This window comes from Mytilus trossulus, chromosome 2 (assembly GCF_036588685.1).
Source record: "Mytilus trossulus isolate FHL-02 chromosome 2, PNRI_Mtr1.1.1.hap1, whole genome shotgun sequence".
NCBI classification, from domain to species: domain Eukaryota; kingdom Metazoa; phylum Mollusca; class Bivalvia; order Mytilida; family Mytilidae; genus Mytilus; species Mytilus trossulus.
This window is the reverse complement of record NC_086374.1, coordinates 15,890,225-15,913,333: the sequence shown is the minus strand read 5'-3', so window position 1 is coordinate 15,913,333 and position 23,109 is coordinate 15,890,225. Positions and strand designations below refer to the sequence as shown.

Here is a 23,109-nt window from a genome sequence, read left to right as displayed (position 1 = left end):
GTGAACTTAAATTTCACCACCAAAGAGCTCAAAAGTAGCACTTCAAAGTGGTGTTAAAACACCAACAATCAATCAATCATAGGCACAACATTTTTTTCCTATTGCTTTCTTTCTAGAAATGTAATTAAACAAGAGGCTCTCAAGAGCCTGAATCGCTCACCTTAATTCTTTTGGTTAAATCTCTCATCAATGATTATTTTGGCTTTTCAATTTATTTAAATGTTTTTTGGATCGTCCTATTTTCTTCAAAAGCCAAAAAAAATAATCATTTTCTCCTATGTTCTATTTTAGCCATAGGAGCTATGTTTCTTGACATACAAGGAAATAAAATATAAAATTTATACTAGATACTCTGAAACTCATTTAGCCTAAGTTTGGCTGAAATTGATACAGCAGTTACAAAGGAGAAGATTTTTTAAAGTAAGTCAACATGATGAACAAATTGTGAAAAAAGTCTTTAAAGGGCAATAATTAACTCCTTAAGGGGTCAATTGACAATTTTGGTCAAATTGACTTAATTGAAGATCTTACTTTGCTGAACATTATTGATGTTTACAGTTTATTTCTATCTATAATTATATTCAAGATAATAAACAAAAACAGCAAAATTTCATTAAAATTATCAATTCAGGGGCAGCAACCCAACAACAGGTTGTCTGATTCATCTGAAAATTTCAGGGCAGATAGATCTTAACCTGATAAACAATATTACCCAATGTCAGATTTGCTCTAACTGCTTTGGTTTTTGAGTTATAAGCCAAAAACTGCATTTGACCCCTATGTTCTATTTTTAGCAATGGCGACCATGTTTGTTGATAGATCATAACTTCGGATACAATTTACAAACTAGATACCCTAAGGAACATTCAGTTAAAGTTTGGAAGTATTTGGCCCAGTAGTTTCAGAGGAGAAGATTTTTGTAAAAGATTACTTAGATTTACGAAAAATGATTAAAAATTGACTATAAAGGGCAATTACTCCTAAAGGGGTCAACTGACCATTTCCGTCATGTTGACTTATTTGTAAATCTTACTTTGCTGAACATTATTCCTGTTTACAGTTTATCTCTATCTATAATAATATTCAAGATAATAACCAAAAACAGCAAAATTTCCTTAAAATTACCAATTCAGGGGCAGCAACCCAACAACAGGTTGTCTGATTCATCTGAAAATTTCAGGGCAGATAGATCTTGACCTGATAAACAATATTACCCCATGTCAGATTTGCTCTAAATGCTTTGGTTTTTGAGTTATAAGCCAAAAACTGCATTTGACCCCTATGTTCTATTTTTAGCAATGGTGACCATGTTTGTTGATAGATCAAAACTTCGGATACAATTTATAAATAAGATACCCTAAGGAACATTCAGTTAAAGTTTGAAAGTATTTGGCCCAGTAGTTTCAGAGGAGAAGATTCTTGAAATAAATACGACGACAACGGACGACAACGTACGACAACGGACGACGACAGACGACGTACGACGACGGACGCCAAGTGATGGCATAAGCTCACTTGTCCCTTCGGGACAGGTGAGCTAAAAAACAACAACACATAAATGCTTTCAACAATTTCATATTCTGCAAGTACATAATCATTATTAGAACTGACATCATCATGATACAATTTCAATATCAATAATATAATCTCCTTAAAATGCAGAGATACTTAGTGTCATGATTTAATTTTTTAATAATATTTGTTTAAATTCCCATTCTTTTGTATTTTTTACCAGAAGCACTATGTAAGACATATTGATATTCATAGTAATCCACCTCAAGCATGGCATGTGAACCTGTTATTGTAATATCTCATAAAATATAATAACACTTTTAAGAACAATTCGTTTGAGATAGCATATGTAAATTTCGAAAAAAAATCGAAACATAAAAGCTTAAATCAGACAAATAATGATAAAGTCATGTTAACTCCTTGATTTCAATATTTCTAAATTACTTGGAACATATCCTTACCAATAAAAAATTAAATAAAAAAGAATGCCACAGAAATATGACAAGATAGAGCAAGGACCATACTTCTCAAAAGAAGAACAAATGCAGCATTACACAACATACACAAAAAATTGCTCAACATTTTAAGATAATTTAAAAAGACAATAAGGAATCATTCCACAAGTAGTAAAATTCCATGATTTTTGTAAGTCTTAGGGCCATAGTTTCATCAGAACAAATTACTATTTTAGTTTTATAGCTTCATGTATAAAGATGGAAAAAAATTGTATAAGCAGTGTTATAAAATATTTCTATTTCTGTTTATAATATTTCCCTATTAACATACATGCTAAAAATAAATAATTAGCAACCCATGTTAATTTTTAAGCCATAACATTTCTGAAATTAGTTTTTCAGCTAAAATTAAGCAAATATAGTCAAATATTCTTAAAAAGCATTTAAAATAGAGACAAACAACCAGAGAATGTTTTCCAACAAATAATTCATACAGTAAAATTACAGGACCAAAGAATTCCCTTTCAGTACCTTTTACTTTGTTAATGTATTCCTTTTAGCATAACAGCCAAGGAACAAAAAAGATACTGAGTAAATTAGCATGACTGATCACAATGTTAAAGTTATAGTAAATACTTTCAATTTTATGTAGCTTATTTTGTAATAAGTGATTTGTTTAAATCTAAAGATTACTGTGGATTCATTATTTGTTGGATATCATTTTTTTTAGGGTACAGGAAAACCACAAATTCAAATATTCAAGGAATTGCAAATTTACTATAAAATCATATATATCCACAAAAAACAAAAGTTTTCATCAATCCACAGAAGTGGATTACATTTTATACAAAAAACAATGAAATTGAAAAAATTGAGTGAATTTTCACCTACAACAGTCTATGTCTTCCTTTTTTCAATAAGGTACATTTAACATTATGTATATGACAAGGGGAAACAACCCAATAGTCAATATTGCACTAACTTTTGTGTATAAATAAATAGTTCACAACCCTTCTGGTTTCATAACAAGAAAAAATAGAAATATATAACATGCCAGTTACACAAAATAAGCACCTTTAATAAACATAACATGTATCAAAAGTAAAAACATTAATACCTTTCCTTGTAGTGTGAAATGTTAAAATATGATATAAATGCACAGCATATGAACATTAAATATATCGACAAGATGGATGCATGATATCTATTTGTTCTGTTATAAGTCTATGAAAATGCTAGATGTTCATGTATAGCTATACCTAAGGCAGTATGATAAAAACAGTAGCTGATAAGGAATGCCCTTGCATATTTTCATCTTCAAAACAGCTAATGGTACTAAATTTTCTATTTTGGCTGTCCAAAAAAAAACATCGAACAATAATTGATTTTAACAAAGATTTCGAAATTTAGACATTAGCTCAGAATACTGCTATTGCTGATTGACCTTTAACTTCATCCATTGTCTAAATCCATACAAAATATAGATACAGATTTTATTTGCCAGGAAATTAAAACTTATACACCAAATACTGTATATCCAATTCATTATTTTGATAAATTGATAACTTTTTTTATCTGTTCAGTATTGACCTACTTAATCAAAGATGTTGACAGACAGACAGACATTGTAAGAGATACCATACTTAAACAACCATTAATTCCTTAAGTCAATTCTTCACTAATATCTACAAAAATTTTCCAGCAAACTTAAAATAACAATAGCAACAACAAAAAATTGATAAATTAAAGCTACTCTATTTTAAGCTTTTGAAAGTGTTCTATATTTTGAATCAATTTAGTCACATTTAAAATAAGGGGAAAATCAGAATTCTGAACCACTTTTAGGAAAAAGCTTATGTGAAAGCAATACATGGCAAATTATACAGAAAATTCTGTAAGAGTATTTAAAGAAAATAATATGACAATATATGCTGACACTCTGTTTTAAGCCTTTGTATATAAACAAATATTTTCAACAAAGCCCTGAATTTAATGTAATACTAATTACAATCATTAACTTTTATTTACATCATCAGTTTTACCACTGTTTGATTTTTCTTCAAAACTATCAGCTAGACTAGATTTTCTAACGGGTGGTGGAGGTTTCGGTTTCCTGGTTGAGGGTCCCCCGTTTGGTGTTGTAGCTGTAGATCTGTCTTTTTCTACAACACTTTGTTGTGACTCACTACTACTAGAACTAGCACTGCTATCTATGCTGCCTTCACGATCTTCATGTCCTAACTCATCGGAATCTTTTTTCACATCAACAAATGATTTAGGTTTAATGGCTGCACCGTTTAAATTTGTATTTTTTTCTGTTGCCTGTTTAGACTGATCAGATAATATTCGATCGCGAGTAATTCTAGAAGGTTTCTGAGGAATAGCAGGTTTTGGTGTAGAAGTACAAGTAGTTGCAGATTTCACTGTACCATCGTTATTTCCCGCTACGATGATTGAATCATGAATGTCAGATTTACTTTCATCCTGACCAACTGGAGACATCAGTCCAGGGCCACTCCTAACAAGTTTACTACTCCGTCTAGGAGGAGGCGGAGGAGGGATTTTCTTTGGTCGAACATCAGGTTTATTTGATGGACTTGATACTGTTTCTGACTGAGATCTTGGCACTGTTTGTACTTTTGAGGGAGAAATTTCCTTCGATTTTTCTTGATCACTACTTTTAAGAATTGATTCACTTGATCTTGAATTTTCTCCTAGTTTATCTTCAAAAGAAATATTTTTCTCACTTCCTGCCAATGTGACCTCCTTTGATTTGTTTTGGTCACTTCTTGTACCAGAACTTTTTAAAATTGAAGGTTTTTGCACAGTTGCCTCTTTTTGATATGTAAATTTTTCTCGAGATTCAGTTTCTGGCCTAGCAGAAAACCTAGGAATATTTGAAGCTCTAGCACTTACTAAAATAGGCGAATTTGGTGAAGGACTAGAATCACTCGATGATGATGATGACGATGGTGATGAAAATGAAACTTTTGCTGTAGGACGTGTTGCTGATGAACTACTTTTGATGTTAGTACTATCCTTTACAATATACTTCGTAGCTCCTGAAACAGTTGAACGACATGGCGAAATACGAACTGTGTAGTCCATTGTCGTTCGAGTTGGTGAATCTCTTGAATCAGGAGATACCCCCCTTTTTTCCTCTGATGGTGAAGTAGGGGGTGTTGTAAGAGAACTAAAGAAAGCTGCTCGTGCTGCATTTTTCTGAATGGACAATTTAGCAGCTGACCTTTTAATATTTTCTTCTTCAGTAGAAGATAATGAAGAAGGCGGTACCTTTGTATCACTTGTAGTTCTTACTATTTTTTCATCAATTTGTTTTCGCTGAGTAGCTCCATCACTTCCTTTAGTTGAACTAGACAGAACTATTTTTTCCGTTGTAGAACTAGTCAGTGGAACAGAGAATTTCGTTGTTAATGGAGTTTGTGAGGTAGATTGAGGTTTGACGACACATGAGGGGTCTGGCTTAGAGTCCTGACCTTCACAATGTCCTTTACTAGCACAACCTGTGTCAACTTTAGATTTTGGCTTAGTAGCATATTCTTTCTCAGCAGCAGATTTTAATGCCTTTGTTGCTTTTTCTAATGATTTTCCAAATTTTAATGCTTCCTGCTGAGTAATAATCTTCTTTTTTCTTTCTCTTGAAGCATCTGCAGCCTGAAATTGATTAAATATCATGTATCAGTGAATTTGGAAGATTACTAAAATAATCCATTCTATAAAAACTACAATTGTTAATTTCGTTGAGGATATTGCTATGCAACTTTATACCATAACAAACTCCTTCATGAGCAAAATTATAAGTTATCTCATTAAATGTTTGGTCTTTATGTGAGTATCGTGTATCAATATTAATCCAAAATTTGCATGAATATCCAAGTGAGACAGACTATATTTCAAAGTAATTTTTGTTTGACACACATTCTACTACCAAATAGATTGAGTGAAGACACTATTTATTGGTTGTACTTTGTGGTAATCAACCCTCCAAAACAAGATTAACCCTTAAATATATTAAGAATGTCTAAAGTAAGGAGCCTCAAAAGTGTGGGTTTTTTTTTATAACTCTTAAGAGAGTTTTTTCAACTTTAAATATTTGGCATTGATTCCACATTTTTGGTAGTCTTTCTAATATTCAACTCTTGTTTAAACTGTTACAGTTAGTTGACCTCTGTTACATATATAATGTCTCTTCTCGGCATTGTTTATGGTGTTGGGTTGCTGTATGCACGAGACAAGAAATTTTCTTTTTAATATCAAACATTTGGAAGTAAAAATAGTGCCAACTTTAATGTCCTTCAACCAGTGGTTACAACTCTAATGTAAGGAAAGATTGTAATATACATTCCATCATTTTGTTAATTCAATATTGGAGTATACATTTATCATAAACAAATCTAGACAGGCATTGAAAGAATCTTAAGAATGTTCACTTCACTTTGTTGTGTGCTAACATGCTGAAAAAAATTAGGATTGGTAGGTAAGGAAATAATTCTATTTTTTTGGATAATTTTTTACAGGTTTGAATCAGAAAAGCAGTTCGACTTTAATGTTGTTTATTCCAAAATGATAAAAAAAATTAAAAGGGTTGGTCAGGTAAGCAAAACCACGTAGATTATTTTCTTTTTGTCAGAAATACAGTTCATCTCCTACAAATTTCAATAAGCAAATCACAAAAAATAGTCACTTAATTTATTAAATTCATTAAGACTAAGATTAACATAAATAAATTTGCATTTATCGAATTCTTCAAAGTTGTGATGGCTTTTTATATGTAAAACATCTTTTAAATTCTATTTTTTCCTCTCCTGAAGTTGTGAATTATCTACCAGTAGTAATTTTGTTCCATTGATATTTTGTCCTAAGTTTTCATGCCAAGCTAATAATCTCCAGAGTACAGAAATATTGTTAGTATTGGATAATAAATATCAAGCAATTTTAGTGTTCATTTTGCATCAACCCCCGACAATTTCATAAGCTCAATAATATATGTAGCGACAGGATATCATGTACAATACTCACAGCTTGATTCTGAAAAATCCACAAACATTTATCAATGGAAGGGAATATTTGTATTCTGTTATTTCAGAACAGAACAAAATGAGTTTGTTTTTTTCTGGTACCCTTTGGGTCATATTTATATTAAATAAGAATTATGAGTTTGCAAACCAACAAAAATAAAAGACAAACAGAACTGATGCCTACAATCACTAACAGGTGATGGACCTCAAACATCTTGTCAAGTTACTTTCAATAATGTACACAGAATAAATTTTAAAAACAACCAGATGCTCCGCAGGGCGTAGCTTTATACGACCGCAGAGGTTGAACCCTGAACGGTTGGGGCAAGTATGGACACAACATTCAAGCTGGATTCCGCTCTAAATTTGGATTGTGATTAAATAGTTGACACAGCATAGGTTTCTGACACAGAATGAATGTATTCAAATGAACTTAAAATTTTTGTTTTCTCTTAGAGCAATTCACTATGCTGTTGAATATTAATCCTCTCAAAAAAATGTTTGAAGAAATTTTCTTTTTATTTATGAAATTTCAAATGAGAAAAATTTAACCCAATTTTTTATTCACATCCCCCTTTCCCTTATTCCAAAACTAATTTCAATTAAAATATTCTAATGGAGTTTGCAACAATTACTACTCATTTAAATACATGATGTAAAAAAACTGCTTGTTATCACTGAATGGTAAAGATTATTTAAATTTATCAGTTGGTAGTAAAAAGTGAATATACATTGTATATTGTATATAACAAAGATTTAAGTTGATTCTGGACAAAGAAAGATAACTCCAATTAAAAAAAAATCTTGCAGATGTTTCTTGCTTACTATACTGGACAAAGAAAGATAACTCTTAATAAAAAAAAAATTTGCTATTTCACAATATTGTGAAATTAGATATTTCTTGCCATTGGACAATACTGTGCAATTGAAAAGACTTGCTATTGCACAATACTTAATATAATAATTTTAGATCCTGATTTGGACCAACTTGAAAACTGGGCCCATAATCAAAAATCTAAGTACATGTTTAGATTCAGCATATCAAAGAGGCCCAAGAATTTAATTTTTGTTAAAATCAAACTTAGTTTAATTTTGGACCCTTTGCACTTTAATTTAGACCAATTTGAAAACTGGACCAAAAATTAAGAATCTATATACACAGTTAGATTTGGCATATCAAAGAACCCCAATTATTAAATTTTTGATGAAATCAAACAATGTTTAATTTTGGACCCTGATTTGGGCCAACTTGAAAACTGGGCCAATAATCAAAAATCTAAGTACATTTTTAGATTCAGCATATCAAAGAACCCCAAGGTTTCAATTTTTGTTAAAATCAAACTAAGTTTAATTTTGGACCCTTTGGACCTTAATGTAGACCAATTTGAAAACGGGACCAAAAATTAAGAATCTACATACACAGTTAGATTCGGCATATTAAAGAACCCTAATTATTCAATTTTGATGAAATCAAACAAAGTTTAATTTTGGACCCTTTGGGCCCCTTTTTCCTTAACTGTTGGGACCAAAACTTCCAAAATCAATACCAACCTTCCTTTTATAGTCATAAACCTTGTGTTTAAATTTCATAGATTTCTATTTACTTATACTAACGCTATGGTGCGAAAACCAAGAAAAATGCTTATTTGGGTCCCTTTTTGGCCCCTAATTCCTAAACTGTTGGGACCGAAACTACCAAAATCAATACCAACCTTCCTTTTGTGGTCATAAACATTGTGTTTAAATTTCATTGATTTCTATTTACTTTAACTAAAGTTATTGTGCGAAAACCAAGAATAATGCTTATTTGGGCCCTTTTTTGGCCCCTAATTCCTAAACTGTTAAAAATAAAACTCCCAAAATCTATGGCACGCCTGAACCACTTTTATTAATTAATCTTAGATTATCTCAGATAAATTAGGTTTATCTGAGATAATCCCGGTTTATCTCAGATAAACTAAGATTATCTCAGCTTAATTCAAATTCGAAAAAATCCTAGTTTATCTCAGATAATACAGAAAATTCATTATCTGGAGAAAATCCCGGTTTATTTGAAAATATTAAGAAAAGCTAGGTTTATCTGAACGATTTTCAGATAATCCTAATTTATCTCCAGATAATTGATTATCTGAATTCAGATAATTCATTATCTCATTTTCCAGATAATTTAGTTTTAAATATACCAAAGAACAATGTAACGAGTGTTCTGATTGGACGACAATCGTTTGCCAGATTATATTTTAAAAATACCGTCAGATAATTCATTATCTCATTTTCCAGATAATTAAGGTTTATTACGGATTCTAAATAATTATATCAAAGAACAATGTAACGAGTGTTATAATTGGACGACAATCGTTTGCAAGATTTTATATGAAAAATAGTTTTTGTACCGTCCTTTTTTAGAGGAGGGGCGACATTCTGCAGACGGCCGCAAATAACAAACTAATCATGGTGTGGACATCACCGTTAATGACACCTGGACAAGCGAAATTTGTTGAATAAATAAAAAAAAAAAACCAGTGAAATACAGAAGGGCTGGTTAGATACAATATACATCATATACTTTAAACATACTTAATAAACACATTTGTTAGCTGTTTTGACGCTAACTGACACATATGTGAATATATGTCTCTGATAATGACAACGGTTTTGTAAAATATTTAAATTTAACTATTTCTTCATGTGTCAGTAAACAAAATAGAGATGAAATTCAAGTAATCCAATACACAAATAATGCACGATTCTATTATGGATTTTTTTTATTTCATCATGGTTATTGATAAGACATACTTTTCAATTTGCTTTCAAAATAATTAAAAACATAAGTCAGAGTTTAAATACATTAAACCTTAAAGAGCCAGATTTAAATTGTAGGATATAAACAATGCATGTACATTGTCGGAAATACTAAATGTTTGCTTACTCGCTAAGAAACAGGAGAAACCCTCTTTATTCTGTTTTTAAATCTGGATCCAAAAAGGGAAATTTTTACATGTAAATGTAATTACGGGTGACATGCATGATTGTCAAACCTCTGCTTGTTATATGGGTAATAAATATACAACTTCCCCCAATAAATGTTGACATAACAGGAAAAAGGTAATAAAAGTCGGTACGTCTAAACACCGCTCAGGACCTCCTGAGTGCACTCAGGACATACAAAGTGCACTCAGGACATGAAATCTATGTTTAAGTGGGTGGTGAAGGTATGCATTCGATAGATAATTTAATTCTTCATTTTATAGTTTTGGTTTCGATAAAATCAATTTTATATTTAAGAAGTTATTTGAGTTTTCATCGGCACGCGCCGTTTTTATGAAATATGTCAGGCATGACCGATGATTATATTGAATACCAATTATCATGTTGATTAGGTCGTTTGATCTTTAATAATTAGAAGTGATTAGTGATGGATCTAACCTCATACATGTAAGCTTGGCAAACAAACAAAACCAAGATGTCTTTTGAAAAATATAGAACAAAGAAGATATATTGCTTTGGAAAAAAATGTTAAATAAACTTTTAGTTTTGTTTGTAATAATTGAAGCCAGTTGAGAAATATGAGAAATCTACATAAAGTTGGGAAATTTTCATTCAAATCATCTCATTTGAAAACGTTCAAAAATATAGATAAAATTTATTGCAAAATGTGGCGTCCTTGGGGATCACTTTGTGTTCAATGATTTAGACAATGCTCCACGTGACAATCATCAAATTCGAAATTTAAAACACAACGAAAAGAAAAAAAGTCGATTAGGTGCTATTGGGAATGTTGCTGATGAAGTCCTTGAAGTCATCTCTATGGTCAATAAAATAGACTTTGTTAAAGAAGTAGTTTACACTGAGGGAAACAACAAGCCACCATCTTTCATATGCTATACTTCAGATCAGATGGAAGACATGAAGCAGTTTTTAAAGACTGACCCAGACCGCATACTTGGCATTGACAGAACTTTTAATTTAGGGGCTGTTTTTGTTACCAATTTTGTATATAAAAACATTAAGGTTATAAACAAAGAAACTGGTGACCACCCAATATTTGTTGGACCAATGTACCTTCACTGGGAAGGATCCTTCTTATCCTACCATACATTTCTGTCCCATGTCAAGGCACGGCTGTCCGAAACAGTACAAAATTTAGACATTCGTATAGGTAGCGATGATGAATCTGGGTTAACTAAAGCCATTGACGATGTATTTCCAGGAATAAAGCGTCTTCTCTGCAGCAAACATATCAAGGACAATGTAACTGACCATTTGAAAAACAAGATAGGCATTAATGACAAAGAGAGGTCGAACTTAATGTCAGAAATATTTGGCTCTACAGGTTTAGTTAATGCCAGTGACATTTCTGACTACAATTATTTAGCAGATAATTTGAGCTCGAAATATTCTTCCTTTGCCAACTACTTCAACTCTAATCTCCGAGACCGTCTAGAAGATTATGTCCGTCAGCCGAAAGTGCAGCTTAAACATGACCGTTTATGGACAAACAACAATTGCGAGTCCATAAATCATGTATTTAAGAAAGCCGTTGAGTGGAAACCACAACCAATTCCAGACCTTGCAACCAAACTGATGGACATTGTACTTTTACAACTAATCGATTTGAAGCGTTCCCTGTATGGAATGGGAAATTATGAACTTTTCGGTCCGTACAGAAGACATGTCGTATCGTACCAATGTTGGTTTTCGAAAACACAAGAACAGCGAGAAAGACTATTTCGGAGACTGTTGATCGACACAAAATCCATCCAAACCACGACTAAGTCTTCGTGCTCAGATTTTGAAGTGCCAAAACCCCAGAAGCTTGCTCGTAAGCCTAACCAAAGGAAAAGACCAAGGACAGCACGCACACAGCCAAGATATTAGACTAATTTTAAAATTGTAAATATTGTCATTGTAAATATTGTACATACATGTAATTGTCTTCTCTTTAACTATGTGTATTGTTTATTGAGAATAAAATTTGATATTAAGTAAACATTGTTTTTGTTTATTAAGTTGATATGTAGAGCGAGAAAAAGAAAAATAGAACTTTTTACAGACTTTTTTATTTTCTTTATTCATAAACTGCAGAATACAAAATATAAATTTAGCCGACAAAATGAAAAATAAACTGAAAAAGAACATCGAATGGGTTATCTTATTTTTTTCCATAAACATACATTTCAATATATTCACAACGCATAATTTAAATCTAACTACATTAAACAATCTCAACTATTTTAAACGCAACATTGTACAAACAACACAATTCATAAACATCGATAAAGATAATCCAATTAATTTTGTTGATTGGATAATTCACGGCTCAGTAGTTGTGTAATCAGTGACACGTGCCCTCATTATTTTACAAAAATTAACATATCTATGTAAGTTCGATTCCAAATTCTACCAAAATTTAATTCTTATATAAGCAGCAAGTAACGAATATATACATACATCCTGTGTGCAAATGCGATGACTATAAAGGGTCCTGAGTGCACTTTGTATGTCCTGAGTGCACTCAGGAGGTCCTGAGCGGTGTTTAGACGTACCCAATAAAAGTTTTTTTTAAGACTGCTAAAAACAAAAAACAAATAAACTCATGCACGAAAAAGATATTTTGAAAGATTAACATTCTTAAGGTTTCTGTTTTATATTTTTCTTTTATCTTTAAAGTTTATTCTAAATTAAATTATCACTTCTGACTCGAAAACTACTATATTTTAACGGTAAACGGAAAAAAAGTCACAGGATAAAAAGTCACAAGAAAAAAAGTCACAGGAAAATAAGTCACAATTTGTTTAAGTAAACTTATTTGTCAGAAATATGTTGGAATGCATGTGAAAAAGTCACTATGTACATGTATGCAATAAATAATTAAACTGGGGTGGTGTTCTGGAAGCTATCTTAGGATTAGGACGTGTCCTAAGTCTATCTTATGACAAGTCTTTGTCCTAAGTCGTGTTCTCGAACCTCTCTTAACTTATGATATATCTCATTTTTCGTCCTAACTTTAGGACACCCAATAAGGTGTCTTAAGAGCATCCTATCTTCATCCTAGTGTAATAATGTTTGGATTTCGCTTTTTGCTCATTATTTTACGTGAAAATGAACATGAAATGAATAGCATCATCGGTCATTACTCGTATATAAAGAAATTGTGCATGATTTTAAACTTTGAACTTCGTGTTTCACGATACGATTACACAACAAATTTTATTCTCATTTCAAAACAAATTGTTTTCAAGTTTAAATAACAATCCTTTTTGATATAATTACATTGGTAATTATGCATTTAATTCTGTACATGTTATTATAAAATTCGTAAACAATTTTGTTAAATAATTTCGTCATTAATAAATGTTTTGTCAAAAAATTACTTTGAAGATTTAAAATTTCGACTTAGGAAATGTTTAGGACGTCCTAACATAAGATTCGTCTGAGAGAGCTTCGAGACACAACTTAAGAGTGTCCAAAGTCGATCCTAAGTCCATCCTTAAATCGGTCTTATCTATGACTTAGGACGAATCTTAGGATACCTTCGAGAACACCACCCCTGGAGTTTTTGAATGCATTGAAAATAGTCACAATATGTTTGTATCGGATTACTTATTTAAGTTATGTTGGTGGTTAATTTTTAAAAACTATAAAATAATTATATAAATTATATACTAATAAAAGTGTATTGAAATAAATAATGTTCTTTTTTTCAAATAATTAACAGGGAAAACTGATTGTGTCCTTTTATTAGCTCACCTGGCCCGAAGGGCCAAGTGAGCTTTTCTCATCACTTGGCGTCCGTCGTCCGTCGTCCGTCGTCGTCCGTCGTCGTCCGTCGTCCGTCGTCGTCGTCGTCCGTCGTCCGTCGTCGTCGTCGTCCGTCGTCGTTAACTTTTACAAAAATCTTCTCCTCTGAAACTACTGGGCCAAATCAAACCAAACTTGGCCACAATCATCATTGGGGTATCTAGTTTAAAAAATGTGTGGCGTGACCCGGTCAACAAACCAAGATGGCCGCCACGGCTAAAAATAGAACATAAGGGTAAAATGCAGTTTTTGGCTTATAACTCAAAAACCAAAGGATTTAGAGCAAATCTGACATGGGGTAAAAATGTTTATCAGGTCAAGATCTATCTGCCCTGAAATTTTCAGATGAATCGGTCAATGGGTTGTTGGGTTGCTGCCCCTGAATTGGTAATTTTGAAGAAATTTTGCTGTTTTTGGTTATTATCTTGAATATTATTATAGTTAGAGATAAACTGTAAACAGCAATAATGTTCAGCAAAGTAAGATCTACAAATAAGTCAACATGACCAAAATGGTCAGTTGACCCGTTTAGGAGTTATTGCCCTTTATAGTCAATTTTTAACCATTTTTCGTTAATTAAAGTAATCTTTTACAAAAATCTTCTCCTCTGAAACTACTTGGCCAAATTAATCCAAACTTGGCCACAATCATCTTTGGGGTATCTAGTTTAAAAAATGTGTGGCGTGACCTGGTCAACCAACCAAGATGGCGGCCACGGCTAAAAATAGAACAAAGGGGTAAAATGCAGTTTTTGGCTTATAACTCAAAAACCAAAGCATTTTGAGGAAATCTGACATGGGATAAAAATGTTTATCAGGTCAAGATCTATCTGCCCTAAAATTTTCAGATGAATCGGTCAATCAGTTGTTGGGTTGCTGCCCCTGAATTGGTAATTTTGAGGAAATTTTGCTGTTTTTGGTTATTATCTTGAATATTATTATAGATAGAGATAAACTATAAACAGCAATAAAGTTCAGCAAAGTAAGATCTACAAATAAGTCAACATGACCAAAATGGTCAGTTGACCTGTTTAGGAGTTATTGCCCTTTATAGTCAATTTTTAACCATTTTTCGTAAATTAAAGTAATCTTTTACAAAAATCTTCTCCTCTGAAACTACTTGGCCAAATTAATCCAAACTTGGCCACAATCATCTTTGGGGTATCTAGTTTAAAAAATGTGTGGCGTGACCTGGTCAACCAACCAAGATGGCCGCCACTGCTAAAAATAGAACATAGGGGTAAAATGCAGTTTTTGGCTTATAACTCAAAAACCAAAGCATTTTGAGGAAATCTGACATGGATAAAAATGTTTATCAGGTCAAGAACTATCTGCCCTGAAATTTTCAGATGAATCGGTCAATCGGTTGTTGGGTTGCTGCCCCTGAATTGGTAATTTTGAGGAAATTTTGCTGTTTTTGGTTATTATCTTGAATATTATTATAGATAGAGATAAATTGTAAACAGCAATAATGTTCAGCAAAGTAAGATCTACAAATAAGTCAACATGACCAAAATGGTCAGTTGACCCCTTTAGGAGTTATTGCCCTTTATAGTCAATCTTTAACCATTTTTCATAAATCTAAGTAATCTTTTACAAAATCTCCACTGAAACTACTAGGCCACAATCATCTTTGGGGTATCTAGTTTGAAAAATGTGTCCGATGACCTGGCCATTCAACCAAGATGGCCGCCACAGCTAAAAATAGAACATAGGGGTAAAATGCAGTTTTTTGCTTATAACTATGAAACCAAAGCATCTAGAGCAAATCTGACAAGAAGTTATATTGTTAATCAAGTCAATATCTATCTGCCCTGAATTTTTCAGATGAATTGGACAACCGGTTGTTGGGTTGCTGCCCTCCAATTGGTAATTTTTAAAGAAATTTTTCCGTTTTTGGTTATCTTGAATACTATTATAGATAGCGATAAACTGTAAACAGCAATAATGTTCAGCAAAGTAAGATCTACAAATAAGTCAACATGACCTAAATGGTCAATTGACCCTTTAAGGAGTTATTGCCCTTTATAGTCAATTTTTAACAATTTTCATTAATTTGGTAAATTTATATGTAAATTTTTACCAAATATAGTTCTCTGTTACTAATGGGCAAAGTTCATGATAGATATAATTGTAAGAAGCAAAATCGTTCAGTAAAGTAAGAACTTCAAACACATCACCATCACCAAAATACAATTTTGTCATGAATCCATTTGTGTCCTTTGTTTAATATGCACATAGACCAAGGTGAGCGACACAGGCTCTTTAGAGCCTCTAGTTTAATATTGAGCACAGGTTGTATTTCATTGATATGGCTTCCTACGAAGACAGGAAATGAAATGTCTACACTGAAGGGGGGAGGTGCCACAAGAAGCCACACATCAATATCAACAATCCCTAGATATATATGTATAGAAATGCTACGCTATTATTAATGGCAATGAGATGTTTGTTTAACACTAAATTACAGAATACATATCTTTATAGATATTAAAAAAACATGTGGTCAAGTTATATACTGAACTTTTAACTTGTATTTAAATTGAAGGAAATTGTTGCTGTTAAACTCACATCTCTGAGAGATATAAAACAAAAATAATTACAACAAACCCTTGATAACATGTATCAAATTAATCTAGTACACCAGCGTGTACATGTTCCATGTAAATGATTTGCGATTTATATCTAAATTTCCAAAGCTTGTCATATAAAATGAATTAAAAAATGTCTATTTCCAAACAAATATCTATTGGGAATGTTTCCCATGGCAATATATTCATATATATGTACGGCCTTATGACCATTTCCATAAAAAAAAATACAAATTGGGAATGTTTCTCCTGTTAATAAATGTATGTTCAGACCCTATGACTATTTCATGCAAAAAATATATATTGTGACTTTTTTTCCTGTGACTTTTTTTCCGTGACTTTTTTTCCGTGACTTTTTTTCCTGTGACTTTTTTTCCTACATTCATTTTAACACACAAGACAAAAAATCACAATCCAGTGATATGATTTTTTTTCTTGAATTAGATCCTTTTCACAAGAAATATCCTTCTATAATGATTAATTCAGAGCTCTTCAAAATTGACGAAGAACATATAGAAAAGAAAGAAAAGAAATCTAAAATGTGTTCGTCAATCCGTGTACAAATAAAGAAGGGAACTTCATCCAGTTCAACCAAAAATCCATCTGAATTTCACATACCTCTTGATGATATTGGTATTGTCTCGGTGTTGTAACAAACACAGATGTTTCAGCATATTTTGTACAGAATTAAAATAACTCTACCAAGTTGTAAAATGCTGGTCCTAAGCATGAATAATGGAGGAGCGAATCAATTATTTAGTCGATTTATAAGTAAAAATAAATAAATTCATAAAATTGCCAATACAAGATTAATTCATCAAACTGGTAAGACAAGGCGAATGTATGACAAAAAGTCAAAGGACAAAAAGTCACAGAACAAAAAGTCACAATTCAGTTTTGAGATAACTTTTGTTTGAACAAGAACACATTTATTTTGAAAATATTTTTTTCACATTTTGCTTGAAATTTTATGTTTCGAGCAACTTCGTAATAAAAATCTTCTCAATAAATATCAATAACGATCAAGTAATTGTTATGAAAATAAAATGTCAAAGTGACTTGGAACCTAAATGGCTTCATTTTGCCAATATAAATATCCTTTGCATGATTAAAATTTAATACATCTTCAATTATCAAGGTTTATGAGCTTTTTTCTTAATTTAAAAAGGATTATATGTTATAAAAACTTAAAGAAAAATTTCAAAATATATTTGAACAATTGTCAAAAAAATATTTGTGACTTTTTGTCCTGTGGCCTTTTGTCCTATCAAATTTGTGACTTTGTATCCTGTGACTTTCTGTCCGTTTACCGACAAGACAAGATAATTTATTACAACTTAGGAACTCGTTACAAGATTAAAAGTCAAGATTCTTTTTGAAAATATCTCACTTTCACATTGTGTTAAGGTAAATAAATAACATGTTTTTTTTAAATTTCATTCTTCAAGTTTTAATTATTTATTTTTTCCAGACAGTCAATTGACATGACAATAGTAACTTAAGGAAGTTGATAATCCTCTGAGACTCGGTTTGAATGTATTTAAAACGAATGTAGAAAGTCACAGGACAAAAAGTCGCAGACAAAAAGGTCAAAATACATTTTTTTTTAGAAAAAAAGTCTTTGAATAAGAAAAACACTAATTTTAAAAACATTTTTTTTTTAGTTTTACTTAAAGTATTCTATATAAACAACTTTGTTATTTAAATGTATTGAATAAATAAAATAATGATAAAATAATTGTTATGTACCAAGGAATACATCATTTGCATGATCAAAATTTAATAAATTTTAATTTATCAAGGCTTATGGAGAGTTGTCTCATTGACACTCACACCACATCTACCTCTATCTATTATGAACAAATATTCAAAGCCTAGAAATGAAAATATGTAACGAAAAGAAAATATTTAGATCTTACTCTTATATATCCAAATAATTGTCAACAAATTAATTGTGACTTTTTGTCCTTTGATTTTTGTCCTATCAAATTTGTGACAATAAAGTTTATGTCCTGTGACTTTTTGTCAATATACGATATTGAAATTGTCTGAATTACATATCTATAACTGGACACTTCATCAAATCATAAACTTGAAACGAATTATTTATTTCTGTCTTCTGAAACAACACATCTTTAAATATACCTATTGGATTACAGGAATGAGTTAACCCAAGGTAGCAGTCATTTGAAACAGTATTTATTGTCGAGTATTAGTTTGTCTGGCGGATTGTCTAGTTTTGTCAGTGGATCAGAGTTTCACTTCAGGGTAACGAAAACGCTATAGCAACACCAAGCGAAAACGTAACAATATATTACAAATTGGTATATCTTTCATTACTCTGTATATCTATCACCAATCTGTGCATCTATCACCAATCTGTATATCTATCACCACTCTGTACATCTTTCACCACTCCGTATATCTTTCACCACTCTGTTTATCTTTCACCAATCCGTATATCTATCACTAATCTGTTCAACTATCACCATTCGAGATCTGTATTTCTATCACCACTCTGTATATCTACCACCACTCTGTATATCTACTTCTGATCTGATTATCAATCACAAGTTTGTATTTTATCAACCACCCTGTATATCTATCACCACTCTGTACACATATCACCACTCTGTATATCTATCGACCCTCTGAATATCAATCACCCTCTGAATATCTAACACCACTCTGTATATCTATCACCAATCTGAATATCTATCACCACTCTGTACATCTATCACCACTCTGTATATCTATCACTACTCTGTATGTCTATCACCACTGTGTATATCTATCACACCTCTGAATATCTACCCCCTCTGAATATCTATCACCCCTCTGAATATTTATCACACTCTGTATATATATCACCAATCTGTACATCTATCATCACCCTGTATATCTATCACCTCTCTGTACACCTATCACCACTCTGTATACCTATCGACCCTGTGAATATCTATAAACCCTCGGAATATCTTACACCACTCTATATATCTATCACCGCTCTGTATATATATGCGAAAGCAAATTTACAGATCTGACATTGTTGGGTTGCTGTTTAGACGAGTTGTATATACATTATGTACACAGTCATGTTATCACCATCATTGATGGCGATCCGATGGATAAATCTGTTGTAGAGTTGTCACTGACTCAGATACTTATGAAATAATTATTATCTGTGTGGGGATAGCGGGACGGCTGCAGTGCAGGCGATTTGGTGTCACGATATCACAGTCGAATTCCGGCGAGGGAAGAACCAAAAATTTGCGAAAGCAAATATACAGATCTAACATTGTTGGGTTGATGTTTAGACGAGTTGTATATATATATATATATATATATACAACTCGTCTAAACATCAATATATACAACTCGTCTAAACATCAACCAAACAATGTTAGATCTGTAAATTTGCTTTCGCAAATTGTTGGTTCTTCCCTCGCCGGGATTCGAACCCATGCTACTGTGATATCGTGACACCAAATCGCCTGCACTGCAGCCATCCCGCTAGACCACACGACCACCTGGGCTCTCTATATATATCACCACTCTGTACATCTATCACCACTAAATATATCTATCGACCCTCTGAGTATCTATCACCCCTCTAACTATCTAACACCACTCTGTATATCTATCACAATCTGAATATCTATCACCACTCTGTTCAACTATCACCACTCTGTATATCTATCCCCACTCTGTATGTCTATCACCACTGTGTATATCTATCATCCCTTTGAATATATATCACCACTATGTATATCTATCACCACTCCGTACATCTATCATCACTCTGTATATGTATCACCACTCAGTACACATACCACTACTCTGCATATCTATCGACCCTCTCAATATCTATTAACCCTCGGAAAATCTTCCACCACTCTGTATATCTTTCACCGCTCTGTATATATATCACCATTCTGTACATCTATCCCCTCTCTGTACATATATCACCACTTTGTATATCTATCGACCCTCTGAATATATATCACCACTCTGTGTATCTTTCACCAATCTGAATATCTATCACCACTCTGTACATCTATCACAACTCTGTAAATCTATCACAACTCTGTATATCTATCACCACTCTGTATATCTATCACCACTCTGTATATCTATCACTTCTCTTTTTATCTATCACCACTCTGTATATTTATCACCACTCTGTATATCTACTACCACTCTGTATATCTATCACCATTCTGTATATTCATCAGCATTCTCAATATCTGTCACCACTTTGTATATATATCATCACTCTGTATATCTATCACCCTCCTCTGAATATCTATCATCCCTCTGAATATCTATCACCACTCTGTATATATATCACCACTCTGAATATCTATCACCACTCTGTATATCTATCATCCCTTTGAATATCTATCACCACTCTGTTCAACTATCACCACTCTGTATATCTATCCCCACTCTGTATGTCTATCACCACTGTGTATATCTATCATACCTTTGAATATCTATCACCACTATGTATATCTATCCTCACTCCGTACATCTATCATCACTCTGTATATGTATCACCACTCAGTACACATACCACTACTCTGCATATCTATCGACCCTCTCAATATCTATTAACCCTCGGAAAATCTTCCACCACTCTGTATATCTTTCACCGCTCTATATATATATCACCATTCTGTACATCTATCCCCTCTCTGTACATATATCACCACTTTGTATATCTATCGACCCTCTGAATATATATCACCACTCTGTGTATCTTTCACCAATCTGAATATCTATCACCACTCTGTACATCTATCACAACTCTGTAAATCTATCACAACTCTGTATATCTATCACCACTCTGTATATCTATCACCACTCTGTATATCTATCACTTCTCTTTTTATCTATCACCACTCTGTATATTTATCACCACTCTGTATATCTACTACCACTCTGTATATCTATCACCATTCTGTATATTCATCAGCATTCTCAATATCTGTCACCACTTTGTATATATATCATCACTCTGTATATCTATCACCCTCCTCTGAATATCTATCATCCCTCTGAATATCTATCACCACTCTGTATATATATCACCACTCTGAATATCTTACATCACTCAGTTTCTCTATTACCACTCTGTATATATATATCACCACTCTGTATATCTACTACCACTCTGTACATCTATCACGACTCTGTATATCTATCGACACTCTGAGTATCTATCACCCCTCTGAATATCTTACACTTCTCTGTATATCTCTCACCACTCTGTATATCTATCACCACTCTGTATATATATCACTACTCTGTATGTCTATCACCACTGTATATATCTATCACCCCTCTGAATATCTATCACCACTGTATATCTATCACCACTCTGTACATCTATCACCACTCTGTACATATATATCACCCATCTTAATAGCCATCACCACTCTGTATATCTATCACCACTCTGTATATCCATCAGCATTCTCAATATCTTTCACCAATTTGTATATATATATATATCATCACTCTGTATATCTATCCCCCCCTCTGAATATCTATCATCCCTCTGAATATCTATCACCACTCTGTATATCTATCACCGCTCTGTATATCTACTATCACTCTGTACATCTATCACCACTCTGAATATCTTACATCACTCAGTTTCTCTATTACCACTCTGTATATATATCACCACTCTGTATATCTACTATCACTTTGTACATCTATCACGACTCTGTATATCTATCGACACTCTGAGTATCTATCACCACTCTGAATATCTTACACCTCTCTGTATATCTATCACCCCTCTGAATATCTTACAATTCTCTGTATATCTATCACCACTCTGTATATCTATCACCACTCTGTATATCTATCACCACTCTGTATATATATCACTTCTCTGTATGTCTATCACCACTGTATATATATATATCACCCCTCTGAATATCTATCACCACTCTGTATATCTATCACCACTCTGTACATCTATCACCACTCTGTACATATATATCACCCATCTTAATAGCCATCACCACTCTGTATATCTATCACCACTCTGTATTTCCATCAGCATTTTTAATATCTGTCACCAATTTGTATATATATATATCATCACTCTGTATATCTATCACCCCCTCTGAATATCTATCATCCCTCTGAATATCTATCACCACTCTGTATATCTATCACCGCTCTGTATATCTATCACCACTATGTACACATATCACCAATCTGTATATCTATCGACCCTCTGAATATCTATCACCACAGTGAATATCTAAAACCAATCTGTATACTTATCACCACTCTGTATATCCATCAGCTTTCTCTATATCTGTCACCACTTTGTATATATATCATCACTATGTATAAATATAACCACTCTGTATATCTATCACTTCTCTGTATATCTAACACCACTCTGTATATCTATAACAATCTGTATATCTATCCCCACTCTGTGTGTCTATCACCACTGTGTATATCTATCATCCCTTTGAATATCTATCACCACTATGTATATCTATCACCACTCCGTACATCTATCATCACTCTGTATATGTATCACCACTCTGTACACATACCACTACTCTGTATATCTATCGACCCTCTCAATATCTATTAACCCTCGGAAAATCTTCCACCACTCTGTATATCTTTCACCGCTCTGTATATATATCACCATTCTGTACATCTATCCCCTCTC

General features: G+C 32.5%; 2 protein-coding genes across 2 annotated transcripts in view; both read right to left on the bottom strand.

The window, feature by feature from the left end:
• The window catches only part of LOC134706589 (rac GTPase-activating protein 1-like), a 124,033-nt gene that overhangs the window by 44,902 nt on the left and 56,022 nt on the right, over positions 1-23,109 (bottom strand). The gene's annotated exons all lie outside the window — the stretch shown is intronic.
• The window catches only part of LOC134705627 (uncharacterized), a 101,523-nt gene continuing 79,973 nt past the window's right edge, over positions 1,560-23,109 (bottom strand). The window contains exon 26 of the mRNA XM_063564349.1: positions 1,560-5,642. Within this exon, the coding sequence (XP_063420419.1) occupies positions 3,981-5,642 (1,662 nt within the window). The 3' untranslated portion in view covers positions 1,560-3,980. The remainder of the gene's footprint in view (positions 5,643-23,109) is intronic.